The sequence below is a fragment of the Channa argus genome, chromosome 20 (assembly GCF_033026475.1).
Source record: "Channa argus isolate prfri chromosome 20, Channa argus male v1.0, whole genome shotgun sequence".
Taxonomy (NCBI): Eukaryota; Metazoa; Chordata; class Actinopteri; order Anabantiformes; family Channidae; genus Channa; species Channa argus.
In genome coordinates this window covers 2955181-2976693 of record NC_090216.1, presented here as the reverse complement: position 1 = coordinate 2976693, position 21513 = coordinate 2955181, and the positions used below count along the sequence as shown (strand labels likewise).

The 21513-nt window shown below is 42.7% G+C and overlaps 1 protein-coding gene across 9 annotated transcripts in view; it reads left to right on the top strand.

Annotated features, from left to right (window-relative positions):
• The window catches only part of LOC137105727 (rho GTPase-activating protein 44-like), a 64739-nt gene that overhangs the window by 31684 nt on the left and 11542 nt on the right, over positions 1-21513 (top strand). For 5 of the 9 annotated variants that reach the window (XM_067488268.1, XM_067488272.1, XM_067488271.1 and 2 more), the window contains exons 3-18: positions 470-589; positions 1333-1409; positions 3498-3609; positions 4177-4253; positions 6560-6677; positions 8719-8787; positions 8886-8967; positions 11161-11288; positions 12593-12704; positions 14430-14511; positions 14624-14704; positions 16670-16783; positions 17540-17631; positions 17730-17910; positions 20328-20345; positions 21078-21272. In XM_067488268.1, the coding sequence (XP_067344369.1) occupies positions 470-589; positions 1333-1409; positions 3498-3609; positions 4177-4253; positions 6560-6677; positions 8719-8787; positions 8886-8967; positions 11161-11288; positions 12593-12704; positions 14430-14511; positions 14624-14704; positions 16670-16783; positions 17540-17631; positions 17730-17910; positions 20328-20345; positions 21078-21272 (1658 nt within the window). The remainder of the gene's footprint in view (positions 1-469; positions 590-1332; positions 1410-3497; positions 3610-4176; positions 4254-6559; positions 6678-8718; positions 8788-8885; positions 8968-11160; positions 11289-12592; positions 12705-14429; positions 14512-14623; positions 14705-16669; positions 16784-17539; positions 17632-17729; positions 17911-20327; positions 20346-21077; positions 21273-21513) is intronic. The other 4 variants (XM_067488275.1, XM_067488269.1, XM_067488273.1 and 1 more) reach the window with 3 other exon arrangements.

The window sequence follows — 21513 nt, the reverse complement described above, 5'->3', positions numbered from 1 at the left end:
CATAAAAATGACCTTTTTCAAATGGCTTTCCTGGCTGCCTTCAGGCAACTTTAATGAGCGCTGAAATTGAACCTCTTTGCCACGCAAACGCCTGAACGTCCCTGTTGATTGACTTGGGCTGCAGCGCTGTAATTGATCTGATTAATGATGCCTTCAGTGCCTGCGACATTAGTTCCAGTGAGTTGGTTTAGTAATGAAATAAGAAGCATTTAAGTAAGGCAGGTAATGCTCTCATGCAAGTCTAACCAGAGAGGAGAGGAACCTTATTTATAGACCAGTAGTGCTAGAGACAAATGGCTGCAGTGCTTATTATTTTTGTAATCTGACTCAATTCTAGTTAGAGGCTTCGAACACCTGCGTGAATTTATGCAAGTGTCAATGGGGATGTTCGGAAACTATATATAGTGTGTGTGTGTGTGTGAGATACACTTCTCAATCTGGCTCTTATTGCTTTCTTTCTGGGTGTCAGGTGGAGAAACGCCTGGAGTTGGTCAAGCAGGTTTCCCACAGCACACACAAGAAGTTGACCGCCTGTCTGCAGGGCCAGCAGGGTGTGGATGTGGAAAGAAAGTCCGTCAGGTCGCCCTCGGTAAGAAGCAATCGGACATTACATTAATTACATTAGTCTTGTCCATATCCATCATTCACAGTGTACGGTGTCAAAAGCACGTGAAACCCTAAAGTAATGTTGTTAACAAGAGCTAATTGGAGCCAGCAATTTGCAAACCGGGAGTCTGGACAAGATTGAGAGTTTGGAGCTGCGAACTCTCACTTTTTTTTTTTTTGTTTTATTCACAAGGAGCATCTGCTGGTGTGAATCACATGTAGAAGACTTAGTTCAAGAGTGGTTTATTTGTATAAAGCAGGGAAGGTTTACAAAGTCATTTCAGAGAGTTTAGACACTCAGCTGTCCGCAGTTATAGATAATATCAAAAAATGAATAAAGTGGGCAACAAGTTAGATGATCTGAAAGGTGCAATTCATAATGCTCCATGAGGTCTATAAAAGGAACCTAAAGTAACAGCTCACGCACGGTTTAAAGGACTCGGTTAAGCAGTGTGATATCCAGTGAAGGCACTGTGGAGAAAGGCCAGGCTCAGAACCTGGACAGTTGGACCATGGAGGACTATCAATGGGCCTAAACACTGAAAGTAAAAATAAAAATATGCACCTAATTACAAAGTCTAATCCCTTGACGAAGTGATGATAGTGATGATTTTTCTTAGCTTTGCTCTGATTCATCTGTTAACTACAGTTTTTGTCAGTGTTGGATGACACATCGAGCAGAGTTTTACGGCTGATTCACCCATTGATTTATGTGTTTCTGTTTAGAAAAAGCTTCCTCTCACAACACTAGCACAATGTATGGTGGATGGGGCAGGAGTGCTCGGAGACGAGTCTCTACTAGGGTGAGAACACACACATGCATGGACAGTAATTTACGTACATTATCCCTGATTATCCATCAGCACATGCAGCATTTTCTTTCAAAAAGCACTGACATGGATGTTCTATCACCCAGTGACTACACTAATTTGAAAGCATTCTGTTTATGAAACCGACATAATTACTGTCACACAAGTCCAAATGAAACCACCTATAGAAATAAATTACAAAAAGTACGTGTAAATAGAAACATATTTTCTTTTTACTTTGGTTACAAATGTATTTAACTTGTAACTTGTGTTCTCTCAATATAAATTAATTATTTGAATTGTCTATTTATTAACATTGTTTCATATGGCATGAAATGCAACCACAAGGCGACACAAGCCGGTGTCTTCTTGTGCCAGTCCCAAGTCTGGATAAATGCAGAGGGTTGTGTCAGGAAGGGCATCCGACGTAAAACACATGCCAAATTACACATGGGAATCACGACTTCCACACTGGATCGGTCAGGGCCTGGTATAACAACAACCGCCAAGCTGTTGACCTACAGGGCGCCGGTGGGCACCTGCTACTGTTGGTCAATTATTGGGCTACTGTTGGTGGAGGGAGAAACACTCAGGTGGACGATATCTTGTGTATATGTTGTAATCTGAAAAAGACCAGTGACTGCAAAGTGTTGGTAGGGAAGAGTGTAGCCAGACAACACAGGATGGTGCTGTGTAAAATGACTCTGGTGGTGAGGAAGATGAAGAGGACAAAGTGGTGGAAGTTGAAAAAGGAAGAATGTTGTGTAGTTTTCAGGGAGGAGCTGAGACAGACTCTGTGTGGTTTGGAGGTGCTTCCAGATGACTGGACCACTACAGCTAATGTGATCAGGGAGACGGGTAGGAGGAGGAAGTGGACAAGGAGACTTGGTGGTGGAACGAGGAAGTTCAGGAGTGTATACAGAGAAAGAGGTTGGGTAAGAAGAAGTGGGACACTGAGAGGACTGAAGAGAGTAGACAGGAGAACAGGGACATGCAGCGTAAGGTGAAGGTAGAGGTGGCAAAGGCCAAACAAACAGCATATGATGTCTTGTACGCTAGGTTGGACACTAAAGAGGGAGAGGTGGATTTGAGACAAAGAGATAGAGATGGGAGGATGGAAGATGGAAGAACTTTGAAGAGTTGATGAATGAGGAAAATGAAAGGGAACGAAGAGCAGAAGAGGTGTAAAGTAGCAAAAACTAGTAAGAGTGAAGTGAGGAGGACGTTGAAGAGGATGAAGAGCAGAAAGGCAGTTGGTCCTGATGACATACATCCTCCACACTTGCATCAAGGATCAGCTCTGAGCCCCTTCTTGTTTGCTCTGGTGATGGACAGGCTGACAGATGAGGTTAGACTGGAATCTCCATGGACTATGATGTTTGCAGATGACATTGTGATTTGTAGTGAGAGCAGGGAGCAGGTGGAGGAAAATCTAGAGAGGTGGAGGTCTGCTCTGGAAAACAGAGGAATGAAGCTTAGCCGCAGTAAGACAGAATACATGTGTGTCAATGAGAGGGACCCTGGTGGAACAGTAAGGTTACAGGGAGCAGAGGTGAAGAAGGTGCAGGACTTCAAGTACTTAGGGTCAACGGTTCAGAGCAACGGAGAGTGTGGAAAAGAGGTGAAGAGGCGAGTGCAGGCAGGTTGGAACGGGTGGAGAAAAGTGTCAGGTGTGTTGTGTGATAAGAGTATCAGCGAGGATGAAAGGAAAGATGTTCAAGATGGTGGTGAGACCAGAGATGTTGTTCGGCTTAGAGACAGTGGCACTGATGCACAGTGAGAGAAGAGGAGGCAGAGTTAGATGGAGACACATGATTCACTGTGGAGACCCCTGAAAGCGAGCAGCCTAAAGGAAAAGAAGACTTCATATGGCATGAATTAGCTTGAAAAAAAAAAAAAACACAACAGCAAACGCAATGGGAAGGATTTACTGTACAAAACAGATCCTAACAATATTGTTTTATACATATTTTTTGAGAACATGATTCAGAAAACACAACACTTCCTCAGCAGCATACACACTTGTTGTTTGAGAGTTTTTGCCGACTACTGAGGTTTTCATGGTCCATTTGTCTGCTGCAGGAAGATGCTGAAGCTGTGCGGCGAGACGCAGGACAGACTCGCTCAGGAGCTCGTCTTGTTCGAGCTCACCATCGAGAGAGACGTCATTGAGCCTCTGTACGACCTCGCCGAGGTACGGAAGCCACACGGTGTCCAACAAAAATGTTTCCCCCTTATTTTCAAACATTTCCAATCGGTTCAAAATGCATAAAGAGCCAATACAAACATATTAGACTAATCAATAAAGGAATTATGATACAACTGAGCCGTCTGGGAATGTTAAAGTAGCAAATACAAATAAAATAGGGCATGAAGTATAAATAATTTACTGCATACGCTGAGAAATGCATGAGGTAGCACATTTTCAGCATTAAATTGTAGCAATCCTTACTTCCTGTTCTTTTTCTAAAAATCATTGTTTAGTTATCATTCATTAAGCTAATGATAAGTGTTATAACTATGTGTAGTTTTGTAGTGGTTACATTTGCTTACAGCCATGTTTTTTTTCCACACATCCTCCGTTCAGAAGACTCATTCTGATTGGTGGAAATTTGCCAGTAAGCTTATCTCCATGAGACCAAGAAACAGTGGGACGGTGCTGGGTATTTGTGCCACAGGCGCAAAACCTCGGACAACTCTTGTCCTGTTTCACACCAACACACAACACACTGAGGTAAAACCTCTCTGCTCTGTCCCTCAGGTGGAAATCCCAAACATCCAGAAACAAAGGAAGCATTTAGCAAAACTGGTCCTGGACATGGACTCTGCACGCGCACGGTGAGTCAATGACTGCGTGACTTTGTTTGCTGTGTTCTGAGAAACTCCATCTGCTGGTGCATGGAGCGAATCTTCCCACTGAATGTCTCTGGGATTTGAGTGCACACGGTGAAGTTGTAGCCACCATGTTTGGTGTAGTAAACGTGCACAAATGTAGGAAATGTTTTGCTGTTTTATAAATACTAGGGGTACAATGGCTTTAGCCCCCCTATGACCCTGAACAGGATAAGTGGTTACAGATAATGGGTGCAGCTATAAATACTATTGGAGGATAAAGAAGAAAAATCATTATGCACATTTGCAGCTATTTCCTAATAAAGCAAAGCGTTTAATCCCAGTCTGCATCATGACAGTAATTTAACAAGAGACATCAGGTTACACAGGTAATCGGGGAACGAGTTTACACACACTGTAGTAAGCTGGTTGGTGGGAATCCACATAATCAAGATCACTAATCCAATTTCTCTTCTTCAGACTTATCCTGATAGCATGGCTCACTGGTATTAGCTGACAAAGTGATTTAACATTCCGACTGTAATGCATCTCTTCATGGGAAATGTAGTTCAGCATTGTAAGCCGTGACTAGGGATCATCACAGATTCAGCCTCTTTTAAAAGAATCTGAGGCTTAATCAATACAGCGCAATCAAGGAAATAAAAATAACGATGGAATTCTACATTAGAAGCAGTGAGATGGGAAATGAAGCTATTGCACAATGCCAGCAACAAAAACCCCTCAGTTTCATTAGACAGTAAGGTTTCACACTGGGTCTGTGGCACAACCTGCTGTCAAAGCCAATCTTCCCGACTTCCCAGGGTTCAGAAACAACAGACCAGTGATGGAGTCATGCTCAGCCGCTCTGCAGAAAGCAATAACACTTGCTGCTCGACACCTGGGGCCCTTTGAACCAGAAGGGCAAAAATGAATGTCTTTAATGAAATACTGCAGGTGCAGCGTCTGCTCAGGTGCAAGTTGGTAAAATTAACTCCCGGAGTTAGTTCCTTCTGAGGACTTCAACCGATAAACGGACAGAACAGCCACTATTGTTCCAAGTTTCTTCTCAAAGCCTATAAACGACCATAGTACCTGTCCAGCGTCCCCTTCTGCTTTTCCCCTAACAAGCCTGTTCAGATCCGGCGAGAAACAAAACCCACGCTGAATGAATAAATTGTGGTTTTCATGCCCAACGTTTTTCAGACTGGAGAAGCTACTTGGATGAGCAGTGAAGTGGAATCAGGAAAGTAGTCCATCCACATTCCTGCCCACTTAGCTGTTACTGACAAGGAAGTGTTCAGAAGTGTCAAAACACCCAGTAAGGTCACTCAATGACCAGAGGTTAGAGGACACAATACATATTTAAATATAGATTTCCATCAATCTTTCAGTGATGATGGAACTTGCTTCACTTTCACAGTTTCTGCCAAGTGGGAAATTGTGCAGAAGTCAGAAAATGTCACAATCTCTCGCTAGAAATTACGAGTGGGAGTTTGACGTGACATGACCAAACCTGTGGCAGTGTGGCTAAAAATGTCTGGGCCTCTGTGTTTAATCAGTTTTCTTTTACAGAAATGTTAGTAGTGCTAGTAAATGGATACTGAGAGAATATCTGCAATGATGGCGAAGGATGTATTGCTACTTTATACTATCTGACCTTTTTTGTTTTTTCTTGTCACTTGCCCACCTGTTACTGCTACAGACTTTCAGACAAGTGTGAAAACCGCTTCCTGACCTCTTCTCATCATGCCACTGCAGCAATCCCCCCCGACTCCCCCCTGTTCAATCAGAAACCAAGAACGTACAATCTCCACACTTTCTTCTCTGCCGATTCACTGTCGTTTCGGTGCCATTATGAGCAGAGACATGAAGAAATGAGATTTTCCTCAATGCGGTCCAGTCTGTCAGTTTGATTTTTAAAAAAAAAAAAAAACAACAACCATTTTTTAGTGACCTAAATCTGAGACAGTTTTTCCCATCATCCCGCTGTGTGCTGAGCTCCCCTGGCAGGGCTGAACGTTATCTCCACTCAGACAGAAAGTCTGGCAGAGAGAGGGAAGAGGAGAGTCTGATAGAGAGAATAAGGGGAGGAAACGTTTATATGGACTTCAGTCCCTTTACTTGCATTTGTCAGGAGTAATTTTGTTTGTCTGTCAGCTGTGAATGACTTGTCTCTGGAGAACAAAAGGCAAATAAATCTATGTTTGGTTTAACGTGCTGTGTTCAGCAATTCTATCCCTGTTGATGTTGTGATGTTTTTTTTTTCTGTTTTGCTTCTACTAATATGTTCTGTGTCAATGTTGCGTGCGCAGGTACTATCAATCAACCAAGTCTTCAGGACTGTCGAGCAACCTGCCGTCAACGGGGGCCAAGGCCGACCACCTCAGGGAAGAGATGGAGGAGGCAGCCAACCGCATGGAGATCTGTCGAGTCAGTGATCACCGTCACTTCACTTCAACAGTTTGAATTTATAGCAACTTAGTGGCACGTTTAGCAGCTGAAGGAGTTGGTGGAGACCAAAAACGGAGAAAATCCTAGATTTCAGATCATTAGGTGGTTACTATCGTGACTCTAAATCAATGCTCATGCTGCTCCGCATCTATTGCGTGTGTGTGTGTGTGTGTACATATATAAAGAACTGGTCCTAACTGGTTCATTATTAGTGTAGGTGGTGACATGTTAGTGACAGTTTGTTACCGCTGCACTCGAGGCCAAAAAACAAAATCAGCCAGTGCAGGTTTAAATATAAATATTAGTCCACATTTTTATAAACTTGCATCAGCTGTGAAATGATCTCATTAACGGGGGTTCGAATTAGACGGCCTCACTCGGATGACTCGGCCATGGTTGATCCGTTCCTCCCACATGATCACCTGCCTGGTGTTAGCTGAAACGCTAACCCAATCCTTTTCTGTTAGGTTCCACATACTGTCTGATGGAACGGTAAAGAAATTTAAATAACCCGTGCACATCCAAACTCGGAGCAGTCCTGCAACGCTGCAGCAGGACGATGAATTTCCGTCACTGTAGCTTTAATGAACAAGTTGCAGCGGAATGTTTTCTACATTGACCTTTTGATAAACAGGCTCTAAATCATTCTGCTGTTCTTTCTAACCTGTGCGTCTCGTCGCAACACCTTCAGTACCAGCTTAATGTCAGTCAAGGACCTCCAGACGAGCAAAAGCCTGTGGTGAATGTTTAAAATGTCCCACTTTGCCACACAGAGTTTCTGCACTGAAAAATGAATCTTTCACAAGCAAACCAGCTGAAGTGTGTGTGTGTGTGTGTGCAGTGCAGCTTACACCAGCTTCCTCATAAAATTAATGCACATTCACATCCCCATGGCTTTTTTTTTTTTTTCATATTTAGTTGGTTGTACCGTCGCCCAACAAACTCTATATAATGGTGAAACGTCAACGTTTGGCTTCTCTGTGTGGACTTTGGGGCGACTGTGGCGCAGGAAGGTAGAGCGGTTGTCCACCAATCTCACAGTTGTTGGTTCAATCCCCGGCTCCTTCGTCACATGTCGAAGTGTCCTTGAGCAAGACACTGAACCCCAACTTAGTTGCTCCCAGTGAGTGTTGACCCCCATCGGTGTATGAATGTGTGTGTGATTGTGAGAGTGAATGGGTGAATAAGAAGCATTGTAAAGCGCTTTGAGTGCCAATAGGTAGAAAAGCGCTATATAAGTGCAGACCATTTACCATTTACTTTTCATGGAGAAAGTAGCACGATCACTCCATCAGCATGCTCTGGAGGTGTTCAAGGTCCTGTAAAGAGTGTGGGTCATTCGTGCGTTAGAAGCTCCCAAAGCCCTAATCGGCATAAACACAGCAAAATAAAATTAAATGTGCGTGGAAACTGGATTGGCTTTAGTTTGGCTGATTCCGATCGTTTGAAATATGCTCACATCGGCTCCAATACTGATGCTTGATAGCAGATCACAATATATCTACTATTTATTCATCCTTTTGCAAAGTGACAAAGTATATTTACTGAAGTACTGGGTTTAAGTACAAAATAATAAGGGGGGATATTGGACTTTTATCTCCACTACCGTTATTTGACAGTTTTTTTTAATGTACTTTTTTACTTTGCAGAAGTAGGTTGTTAAGACAAAAACACTGTCATCAAATAATCCAGTTTTTAGTTGACGTAGTTAAAGTCAGCTCCACATTCACCTGCTGCAACATTACTGATCTTTAAAGGTTGATGCATAAACAACCCAGTAATATTAAAACACAAAATGTCAAAGCAAGTACTTGCATTTTTAGTCGTCTTTTTAGTTTGTGTACTTATGTTGCCGCTGGACTTCTCATAGTAGAAAACTCACAGTTAAACCCATTAATCTCCGGTCAGCTACATAAAGTTATGCAGCTATCAGTAACGGAACTAATCACATCTGTGCCTTTCTCTTTGATGCCTCGTGTCTTTCTCATTGCTGTGTATTTTTTTTTCTTCTTTTCACCAGGATCAGTTGTCAGCAGACATGTACAATTTTGTGGCCAAAGAAATTGACTATGCAAGCTACTTCCAGACGGTAAGTGCAGCAGCACCTCTCCAGGCTGCAGCACGAGTGAAGAAATGACGTGTGTCCGTCTCAGACCATGTGGCCTCTCTTTGTGTCTTTCTGTGTAGCTGATAGAAGTCCAGGCTGAGTATCACAGGAAGTCATTAGAGGTGCTCCAGAGTGTTCTGCCCCAGATCAAAGCTCATCAGGGTGAGTTTGAGTCTCACACTCTCGATGCAGTCATTAGGCTCTGCTGCAGCTCATATGACAGCGTGTCCATTAATGTGCGTGTTTAGCATCACCTGTAAACAATTGTGAGGAACTGCACTTTCTAATACGGCAACAACACTAAAACCCACTGGGTTTTACTTCTCTGACTGGTTAGCACTAGTGCTCGTAGGGAAACAGTGAAAGCATTTAAAATGATAGTTACAGATCTGAAGTATGACTTAATAAGCAACAGTGAAACCGAGTTAATGATGGTTCAGTGTTTTCAATTTTCTGCCACAGAGAGAAAAACAATACAGAGGCTTTAGTTAATGGATTCACAAATTCAGTGAAATCATCTCATTAGGTTAATGTTAATATATTTGGTTTGTGACTTTCAAGTACTTTCAGCTTAAAATGTGTAATTTTTACTTTTAGATTGCTTCAGCAGTCATGAGTTCTTGTGGCTCAAAGTATTGACACGATGATTTTAAGGACTAACCTCTAACCTCAATAACTTAAAGAAGCTGTATTAGGCAGAAATATGAACACATTCAGGTGCTCTATGAATTTCTATTTTTATTTAAAGTTCCTATTTTCAGTTCCAGTTCCTACGTCTTTAAGTGAAGCTAAAATAGATTGTAGTAACCTGTGATGACGACACACTGTTGTGGTTATTGACTTAACCATATACATTTATATAAAATATGATCAGCAGGTTTTCTATTGGCTACTACCTTCTAATGAAGAGCAGGAGAGGCACAGAGAGGGTTTTGGATTTTTTTTTTTTTTTTTTGCAGCGACCTACTGGACTTCACATACTTAAATGATATGATTCAACCCTGTCCCACAGAGCATTTGCACTAGTTTCCTTGTCAAACAAACTTCTGTTGAGATGTGCACAGTTTTCCAGAGGCAGCTAAAGGTGGAACGATATGAGAGACAAATGGCAAATGGTCTTTCAGTTTCTCCTTTGTAAAATCTTTTTAAATATCATTTTAGGAACATCGGTTGTGGTTCATGGATGTACTGTAGGTGATAAATGACTGCAGGCCTTGTTGTGTTGCTACTGTAGGACAGTGATGGCATCATCTAAAAGTTGTCTCCTCTGGTGTTCTTCTGATTGACAGCCCTACTTCAGTGCTGGAGCATCGTTATGTAAATGCATGTTTCTACATCCAATTATGGCTAACTGGGGGTGGAGATGGGGATGGGCCCCCATTGTCACAGTGACTGAGTTTTATAAAACAGAAGTGGACACACTCAGTAAATGTGTCTCTGTGTGCTTTTAAGGGGCATCTGATCCTATATCCTGTTTGTGTGCTGTCATCTCTATTATGTTTCTTACTTTTGATGCAGTATATTACAGGTTTATGAATTTACTGCCCCAGTGGAAGCTCTGAGGGCTCTTCATACATCTGTTTCTAGTAAATACAATATCATACAATAAGCCCAGCTTAAATTATATTTGTGATATTGACATTGTCAACATGAAAAGGCCATCTAAGCCCTCAGGTGCAGTTTTCAGGAGGTTTCAGGTTCTATTGATGATACCTGAGATTCCTTTGCCGCGTACAACTTTAAATGAAAGCTATCAGAGCCTTTGGATAAGACTTTAGTGCTAAATTACAGTTTTATGTTGCCTTGTTTGCACATTCTGTTTCTATAAGGTCCACTGTCACCAAATACAAGTATTCACACACACCATAGAAGGAAGAACTAGGGATTAACTAAATGCTGCCCAACATTCTCTGTATTCCTTTAAGTTTGCACAGAAACCTGAAGTAAGCCTGTCAGCTGCACATCCATGAGAGCTCAGGTGAATTCAGAGCTTTTTGGGCAAGATTTATTTTTCAGAAATGTCTCGACCAGCTGCTTTGGAATGTAGGAACATATCAGCTGGTGGAGCCCTGTCTCTGCTAATGTGTGTAATATAATCCGTTTTGGACAACAATGAAGGTGTATAATTCATCCAGGTTGCAGACTGAGGGACACCAAACATGAGCTAGGCATGTTTGTTCATGTAGGACCCAGTTACTTAGAATTATCTGAATAAGAGGAGATGTTTTGGTGACTGTCTGTAACCTTAAAAATAAATTCTCCACTATACTGAACACACAGCTATTGTACTACTGGATTTCTGTATTTTGTGCACGTATCTGAGGAGGTAACTGTGTGTGTGTGTGTGTTTGACAGAGACCTGGGTGGAGAAACCATGCTATGGGAAACCATTAGAGGAGCACTTAGCGCTCAGCGGGAGAGATATTGCCTTTCCTATCGAGGCCTGTGTCACCATGCTGCTGGAGTGCGGCATGCAGGAGGAGGTCAGACTCCACCACAGACATTCTGCATCTGTCCCGACTGTGTTTACACACACACACGGCAATCAGATCGGTCTCTCATAATTACTGGAGGAAACCTAATAAGGACCAGGCTACAGCAGTTTGGCCTAAAACAAATAATCTGTGGTTCTTAGAATTTTTTTTTTTATTATAATCAGCCCAGTGAGTTGTTCACTAACCAGCAAAGCCTTAGTTTGTTGAGCATGTAATGATTATTTCATATAAAAACAGAGCAGAGCTTTAAATGAGAAATAAATACAATATGATTCCCTTTCTAATTGGACTGTTAGTCTAATTAGTTGATGTTGTGCAGTATAATAAATTATTATAAATAGAAGTTCATTTAATACAGTTAATTCCTGGTGGTGGTGAAAATTCATTTGTTCAGAGGTGAACAGTAATTGATTCATGCTGTGAAAGAAAAAACGATTGGACCATTTGGGATGAACAGCTGTAATTCGCAATAGACGTATGTATCAGCAAGCATCGAGTCAAATCACATTTTATTTCTATAACCCAACTCCCAAATTAAATGACACTCTCTGTCTAAATGGAAACACGTTCAGGAAGAGCAACAGGGGCAGGGATCCCTTGTCCAGGACAGACAGACATCCAATCCAGTGCATTTCAACCTTATTTCTAAAGCACCTTTAAAAACAACAAAGTTGGCCAAAGTGCTGTACACAAACTTGAGGACAAAAAAATTATTAAAGATATAAGACATTTAAAAGAACAGACAGATAAAAACAGGAAACATTAAAAGCCAACATCCTAAACTGAGTTAAAGGCCAAAGAGAAATAATGTGTTTTAAGGAAAGATTTAAAAACAAGAAATGAGTTTGGCTGCGGAGTGATCTGCTGACCTAAGAGAGCGTGATGGAGCGTACGGCAGGAGGAGGTCAGACGGATACTGTGGGGCGAGACCATGAAAACATTTCAAAAAAAATAAAATATACCACTTAACAGCCAGGACAAAGCGTTATGAACTAACTGCACTCGAGCAAGTGACATCTGGCTAAGCCCGACATAAAGTGCATCATAAACATCTCTAACTGATGCCGAGAAAAAGACATGCAGTAGACGTCGTGTGTGTGTCCAGGATTTTAGGATGGTTCTCAAACCAAAACACCACCACAAAAAACCCATTTGTCTCACACTTAGTCCTGTTTCCAACAAAGTAGTACTTCTTCCACCACAGTCAGTCATCAGTAATCCATTCATTTACTAAGCTTTTGAGGGACTTTTGCTTCGCTTTCTGAATGTTGTCCTCATGCTTTGCGTCGCAGGGTTTGTTCAGAATCGCCCCGTCAGCCTCCAAACTCAAGAAGCTGAAGGCGTCTCTAGACTGCGGGGTGTTGGACGTTCAGGAGTACTCTGCAGACCCGCACGCCATCGCAGGTGAGCTTTGGATTTATGTGTATCCATGTCTTACTGCCTCCCCATGAAGCTGTAAAAACAGCCAAATAATTTTACTGATGCTGCTGCAGTCGTTCGTCAGCCTCAGCAGTGAATTACCCTCTAAAGGTGAAATGGAAGGTCTCCTGTAAGAGCCACACATGAGTTAAAACCTTACTTTATACTTGATTGGGTTTCAGTTCACCTCTTCGGCTGCCACAAGAGAGCTGGGAGCAACGAAAGCAGCATGTTTGTGTCCATTTTTTTCCTGCTTTATTGCCTCTAGAGAGGATACGTTCAACAAACTATCAAAGAAATGTCTAGCGATAAGTTCCAAATATAACGGGGATTAGTGTCAGACAGGTTCTTCATCTTCTGCACAGGCTGCAGCAAAAAGCACCATCTGTGTTTTCTTTTTTTTCTGCTGCTGTCACTGATTTGCTTTTAAACCAGACTACAAAAGAAAGAAAAGCTTTCAAGGCCTTATGATGCTGTTATTGATCTTTTTTTCTGGGCGTTCCTGTTTGTCTTTACTGGAGCTGATTGCTGCACAATAGACTTGTCAGTATATGTCTCCAAAATAAAACTTTTCTTATTATTATTTCTAAGTTTGAACACTCACGCTTTTATTTTGTTATCGAGATATTTAAATATGTCTCACCATGTTAAATGTCCTCATACTGACACCTTTTGTCAGTGCATTGTGGAGAGGACACACGAAAACCCCATGAACTGGAAATATGTTGTGTTCTCCCATTAGGAACAAAATGTTCTTCTAAATAATATCAAATTAAAGTCCATCAGAGACCTCGCTGTTCACGGGAGCATGTGGGGAAATGGACATGATTCCCTGTTTAAACTGGGTCAGCTCTAAGAGTGACGGCAGGGGGTCAGGGTGTTGCAAGGGTGCATCGTTCCTCAGCCTCAATCAGCCAGTTGCCTCTTTTCTGCTAATATAACAAACTAAAGGTGCTGCGGTTGCAATTTTAGCTACATTTAAGGCGTTTATGTAGCGTCAGCCACACACAACAGGTACAGACAGAACAACAGCGGCCTCCAAGCCGTCTCCCACTGAAGGATGCCCTCACTCTGCTGTTTGTCATCCGTCCCACGCATCCCTGAGGAAAATGAACGCAGCAGACTGAAGAGAGACGAAGACGAGTCAGACTAGATTGGGGTGTTTGGTATAATAGTAGAGTCGGCTCAAAATCCTCAAAGTGTTAAGTCAAGACTGTGCTTGATATTAACAAGTCTGAACGAGTTGTTGCCTGATTCAGTTCCTGCCTCAGTTTTTTTTGAATGCACATCACCCAAAGAGTCTCTGCACTTCTTACAACATAAACATCAAAAACAGGAAGGAACGAGAAGACATTTTTGCGGCTTTTAAATCCCAAAGCTGCAATTTGTTCTTATAAATCCTACAGACTTTAAACAACCAACGATGCAACAATCAGCAGGAAATGACCTTTGTTCACACCTGATTCTGCAGTTGTTTTGTTCCTGCAGCGATATGAATCCGATGCTATATACGCTATCCAACTGATTCTGTGTGGAGCCGTTGATCATCGCGCAGATTTCTTTTCAGTCAACATCTCTTATTTTGCCTGTGGCAGATCAGCTGCTTGTCATCACACAGACTCTGTTGGCTCAACACATGCACTATATACTACAAACACAATGTGTTAATGCACAGATGCATTTATTGTGGTTTTCTGTTGTCGCCTAAAGGTGCTTTGAAGTCCTACCTACGGGAACTTCCTGAGCCGTTAATGACCTTTGAACACTACAACGACTGGATCCAGGCCTCCAAGTGTGTATCTGCTTCAGTAAAATGTTATTGTTAGATCGGTAAAGTAACGTCATCTTCATGTGTGAGACATTTTTTGCAGTATCTGAAATGCATCTTTTCTGTGCTTCTGCAGCATTCAAGATCAAGATAAGAGGCTTCAAGCTCTCCTCAACGCCTGTGAGAAACTACCCCCAGCCAACAACAACAACTTTAAGTGAGTCGCAGCTTCCGTGTTTCACTCTTACGGTTTAATACGTGGCTCAATGTATGGCTGACATGGGAAAGGGAAACGGGAAGGCACTTCAAAAAGCTTTCTGGTGAGAAATGTAGACTTATCTAGACTTGAGCTCTCTGATCTAGAACTAAGTCCAACAACAAAACAACACATGAAAGCAGCCATGACAAAAATAAAGTGAAGCATGTTACAGGCATTAATGAGAGCAGTACACGATTTCTAATTCTTCACTCGGGTTGAAAGTTTAAATTTAGTCCAAGTACACAGGCTTAAAGTTTAAAAGGTGTCAAATACAGATAAGAAAATGTATAGTATACATTTACAGCACAGTCAAAAAATATCCGTGTCACTACAAAGACTTGGTGTGGACCTAAAATAAGCCCAGGCAAAAGGTGGAGCGGATTTTAACCACTGTCGTGTACCGACAGCTGCTTCATCAATTATTCATAATTCCTTAGTTGAGTGCATCCACAGCTGCAGGAATTAACTAGTGATCGAAGCTGTAAAATGAAGGTGGGTGAGAAAATGTACAATAATTCACTCTGTAGGAATAAAAGTAACATCACGTAACATGTGTCACGTATTCAGTAAAGGAGGAGCCTCTCGTAACATTAGTTGTGTGGAACTGTTTAAAATCGTAAACCCCTAATTTTCAAAAGCGGTAGAATATTTTTATCTCTTAGTAATGTTTAGAAGCTCACAGTGTTAAATTAGTACATTCAGTTATTTATAAGATGCTGTTGCGTTGAAGTGTGTTATATGCAGAGCCGTGTATTTTTTACTCTGCTTTAGTTTCTGATTGTTAGAAGAGCAGAAGAACGACCTTTGTCATTGAGCACACATACACGTTACGATGAAACTCTTTCTCTGCATTTACCCTCCCCCCGGGGAGGGGGGGAGCAGCGGGCTGCCACGGGGTGGTGTCTCCCTCAGGGACACACCTGGTGTGTGTGCTGGGATTTGATCCCGCAACTTCTGCATCGCATCCTGCTCATTGAGCTACCAGGCCCCAAACCAGAACTGGTTTATTAGTTCTGCCATGTTGAATTGAGTTCTGAAGACTCAAATAAGATGTGTCCATCAATACCGTGTGTCGTTTCCACGAGAACGGCACGCGTTTCCTTTATGACGCTGAGTTAAAGAACATTATTGCAGCAAACAGCAGCTTTTACAGCAGCTCTCAGACGGAGAAATGGGCCAGTGGGTTTCTGTGGCTCTGTGAGAGCAGCTGAGCCGAATGACTCATCCTGAGCCCGACCACAGTTGCATGAACATCAGGCAGCTCGTTCCAGCGAGCAGAGATCATCCCAACAGCTCTGACAGGTCTTCTCGGAGGACCAAGGTCTAAAAATACCCTATTTGTGCAATTCGATGATGACACTGACGAGTGCTGCAGTATCTCGCGCTCTTTCATTCCGCCCCCTTTTGTCAGCCCTCTCCTCTCTTTATCTTTGATCGTGAGACAAACCCTTCAGCAGAAATCCGCCCTCACCCTAAGCCCGCATCTAACAGAGCAACACCTACCGTGTAAGTCAGCCACCATTTCACACAGAGGCCAGTGTCGTTTTATCAGGCAGGTGTCGATTAGAGGCAGCGATTTAATGCAGAGAACAGATACTGAGAAGTAAACGGTAGCTGAAAATGAATTTACAAGACAGCGTCTCTGGATTTAATGAGTCGCATGAATAAAAGATCTCACCGACAGGGAAAAGCCAGCAGTGTCTTCTAGCTCCTTGTTTTGGTTTCACAGCTTTGCTTTTGCTGTTTACTGCTAGTGCAAAGGTGGATTCTTGTGGACACACATCTTACTAACAGAAATAAAATAAAAGTGAAAAGGACTTTTAATGTGGCACTGAGCCGTTCTTGTCTTTTGACCGAGACGTTTATTTAGTTAACATAATTACGACTGACGTTTTCATGTTTTGGGTGTGTGTGTGATAACAGGTATTTGATCAAATTCCTTTCCAAACTGACTGAGTACCAGGATGTGAACAAGATGACTCCTGGAAACATCGCTATTGTGCTCGGCCCCAACCTGCTGTGGACACATAATGAAGGGTAAGACAGAAGCTGTTAGTTTGACTCCTACACATTGACGTTAAAAAGCGTCTTACAGGAAACACACGCTCAATCTGCTGACTTCTTTTTGTGTTTTTATATGCAGCTTCTCACAAACTACAGTGTGTATTATTCCTGGCTGGAGGCTTAATTAATACTTGATTGTATATCTAAAAACAACAGTAGTAACAACAACAATACTGAAGTGAATCCACAATAAACACAATAAATAATCACAACAATAAACACTATAAATAATCTCCATCTGAAGTTACCTCAGTCACTATAAGGCTTCTAAAATATCATGCAACGTTCAGTGCATGAGTGGGGACTTTTACTTTTGCCGATTTAAGTAAGTAAATACTTCTCAATGCAGGACTTTTACTTTTATTGTATTTCATTGAGTACTTTCAGTTAAGGCCTGTCGGCATAAGCTGCCAACACGTCTCCGGGAGACAAGAGTTTTAATAACTTGATGATGATGATGGTGATGAGTGAGCAGTTTAAGAAAGGTGAAGGACATTTATAACACATTTATAGGTTTCTGTTAATTTGACAAACTCTCCAACTTATAACTAGTGTTTTTATTAGCCCACATTTCTAAAATCATTTACATTTTCTCATTTTAAAGCTTCTGTAACATTAGGGAAATGTGTTAATCACCACCTGTGCAAAGATTCTCATCATCCAAGCAGCTCCTACTCCTCTCCTACATCCCATTATTAAAAATGTCTCCGTCTCCTCTGTCCACTGTAGTAACATCACAGAGATGATGACGACTGTTTCCCTGCAGATCGTTGGCATCATCGAGCCCATCATCCAACATGCCGACTGGTTCTTCCCTGGAGGTGAGAGGGATAATAAGATACGTAGCAAGGAGCCAGGAAATACAACAAGACCAAACCATTAAAGAAACCTCACTTCTTTTGTCTCTTGCCTTTCTTAGAAATCGAGTTTAACCTGACAGGGAATTATGGAAGCCCCGTCCACACCAACCACAATGCCAACTACAGCTCAATGCCATCTCCGGACATGGATCAGATGGATCGGAAACAGAGCGACCAGGGTCGACGGCCGCTCAGCGTCGCCACAGACAACATGATGCTGGAGTTCTATAAGAAAGACGGGTAGGACCCTCATATTTTACTCCTTTACATTTTCAACAATGTTGGAGAAACTGTATTTACAGTAGATACAGTACTTTGTAGTCCTGAAGGATCAGGGTGCATTGGTTGAGGATAACTGCTCTGCCACTAGTTACACTGAACCATAAGCAGGAAGCAGCACCTTTTTACTTTTTCCAAACATACCCGTCTTCTCAAAAGGGACGTTCACCCAAAATTAGTTTTAATTTTGCCTGTAGACATAATTACATCAAATTTTGTTGGTATGTGAAATCAGTAGAGGTGAAGTTTAAAGGTAAATGATTAAAGGATACAAGCGTTTTCATTAACTAAACCACTAAAACCAATTTATGAATTTACAGTACAGGAAGGAACTTGCAGTTCTTCTACCTGGATTAGCTTTTCTCTTGTGCCATAAACCTGGATTGTTTTCCAAACTGCATATCCAACATTGTAGGATTCATACAACAAACATTTGTTTGAGTCAGTTTTCACAGGAAGAGCATCAGTGGAGACAATAGCTGACGCTACCATGCTTCTGTACTACGCTGGCTTCCTGAGGTCTTTTTTGATTAAAAAAAAAAAGCAACCCCACATATTTTGAGAGTTATTGTGTTTTCCTCTATGCCACAGACAAGCTAAACCAGGTTGTGGATTCAGAAATGCAATCGTTGTTGGTTTTGGTCTGATTTGGAGGTTTCAAAACTAACATAAATAACACTGTGAGCCTTATCCTTCAAGATTTTGTGGCTGGATTTGGTGTCTTTAAGCGTTCATGTCAATGAACCAGAAATAGAATTGTTTGGGTTTTGTGCTGGATATTCAACTAGAAGAATGTTGTGCCCAACTAAGAAGAGAGGGGGAACTCAACCCATGAGTCACTTGACAAAAGCTCTGGTGAAGAACCTAAATAAGCAACAGATGTCTGTTCAACATGCTCCTGAAAATATATTAGCAAAATACCAACATGCCAGTTCACTTGGACGGTCCACACCCAGTCAGCGTCAGAGCAAAGAATGGACACAGCTGCATGTCCCGAAAAGTCCAACAATCCTCTTGTTGCTCTTAAAGAAGTCCACTTATCTAAAAGCTCCCAGTGATTGTGCTCACAGTCATGTCACTCTGCCTCTGGATCAACCCGTGGTTTTTCCAGACGAGGGCCGATTTGAGTAAAGTTTGCACACGGCTGCTTTGTGACACGTGAAGGAAGAGCTGGAGAATTCCCCGCTGATTACACACGTGAGAGATGCCTTCAGCGAAAAGCTCAGTTTCACTGTGAGGTGGACAAAAATGATCTGGTTTCACTCGTCTGTCCTTTTTACGCAGCACAGTTACAGGGTTTGCTGTGTGGAAAAGACAAAAAGAGAGAAGCAAAGAGTCAGACTGGGAAGGAGAGATGACATTTAGTCTGTGAAATGAGGAGTCTGACAATCCTCAAGCTGTGAAGGAGGATTAGCTGAAAACCAGTCAGTTGCTTTCCTCCTTTCTTTCTCTCTCTAATGCTTTAATACATCCTTGGTCTTATCAGGCCCAGCGGGTAGCCTGAGCTGTCTGCAGCCCTGGGACCACAAGTAGCCTGGCTAATTAAAGCTGGACTGAGTCGGATCAGTGGAGCTCAGCTTTGGGCAGAAACACGCAGGAAACTCTCGTCAGCACCGGAGTAAAGAGCTTTGAAAGACAGGTTGTGCTCGTTTTTGTGAACAAATGGTCGTAGGTTTAGGCCTCAACAAGGTTGGAAAGTAACAGTTTGTGCTCTGGAGCTCCAGGTCCCATAATGTGAAGAATGCAACATTACATCATCACACGTGTTGTTCTGTGACGAGCAGGACTGGACAGTGAGACTGTGAACCAATCAGCCGCTGCCTTAATACCAACCTGCCGATGTGATTATACAAATAGGATGTGATTTCTATTAAAAACTAATAAAAAGTAATAAAAGCTGATGCAGTTTACATGTCCTCCCACAGTCAAAGACATGCATGTTAGGTTAATTGGTGACTCCAAAGTGCCCGTCCATCTGTGTATGACTCTCTCTATTGAAGACCTGGGATAGGTTCCAGCCCCCTGTGACCCTGAAAAGGATGAAGTGGTTACAGATAATGAATGAATAGGCCGATGGAGAAATGCTGATTTATTGTTATGGATTAGGGATTAGCAGGCAGGTATTTAAAAAAACCTGCCCCCCTCAAACTGCTCTCCTCATTACACTCGGCGTGACTCTCATCCTTTGCAGCCCACCACCCACCCACCCACCGCAACGTCAGCCTCCCTGTTTTTCTCTGCTGCTCACTTGGCTTAAAAAGTTTACCCTGCCAAAGTTGCACCGCAGCTTTGATAACAATGCTGTTAATGAGCCTTTGGAGACCCTCTCCACAATCTTTACTGTCCTCACTGTGCTTGTCTCTGTTTTAACAATGCAGCATTAGGAAGATACAAAGGTAAAGTATTGCTCTCTCTCCTCCAGTTGTCCTCTCATTGCTCTATTCATCCCCTACTGTACACATTGACAGAAACTGTCATTCATGGTCTGCCTGAAGTGACACACTTGGACTCCTATAGTTCAATGTCTGCTATAGAGTGAGGAGGGGAGGGGAGGGGAGGGGAGGGGGGAGGGGGGGGGGGATGTGAAAAAAGCAGAACTTTGATCCCGTTCAGCTTGTTAGTACGAAGGCCTCTGGTTGCTGACTGCTTTGTAATTTTAATACCCGTTTTCTTTTTAACATAAAAGTCTTGAGGTTTTACTCTAACACAGGGGTCTTTCACTACATGCCACAACTCCTGTTTTAAATTATTTCCCCTCACCCCTCACTGTCGTGCATCCAGTCCTTGTTCATTTCCTCCAAAACACCCTGATGTGGCAATTATTTAAAACAAATACTCATACACTGTTGTCATGCATGGAATAACTCATTTAAGCAGGACGCCGTGCAGATTGAATATTCTGTGTTCGTGCATGCTGGGGGTCCTAAGCAGACCCATACGAGGCAGCCTGACCGGAGACGCTAATCCAGGGTCAAGACTTTGTAATGCACTAGTGGTATAGATGACTGAGAAGAAGGGGGATCACTTGACAGTGTGTTAAAGGTGTAGAACCCCCCCCCCCCACGAACCAAAACCAACCCCTTACCCTCCCTTTATTTGAATGGCTGTGCATCTCTGTCCCACTGCAGCATGGGTGTCAGGGTGATGGACACTTCTTGGGTGTCGCGCAGGGGCTCGTCATCTACGCGTAAAACCTCTTCCACGCCGCCGAGCGTGCACTACTCCCCCATCCCGCCCACTGATGCGCTCGTCCCCGAACAGCCTGGGGACTTCTCTGCCTCCCCCTCCCCCACCCCTCCTCCCACTAGCAGCGAACGAGCCAGGTAAGGCTGTTGTGCCCACAACCTCCTGTTTCACCTTCTCCCTCCTCCTGCTGCTGCCGCTGCTGCGCCCTGCAACTGACACTGGAACAGCGCTGCCTGCTCTTGTCCCCACTTTTCTTGTCTGTCGCTGTTTCCTTCCCCCGCGTTATACCCATCGTTTCACCTCGTCACCTCTATGTGAACCCCAGTGTCTCACGTCTGATGGAGCATGTCATTTCAAACTTTGATTGCTCTTAGAAGT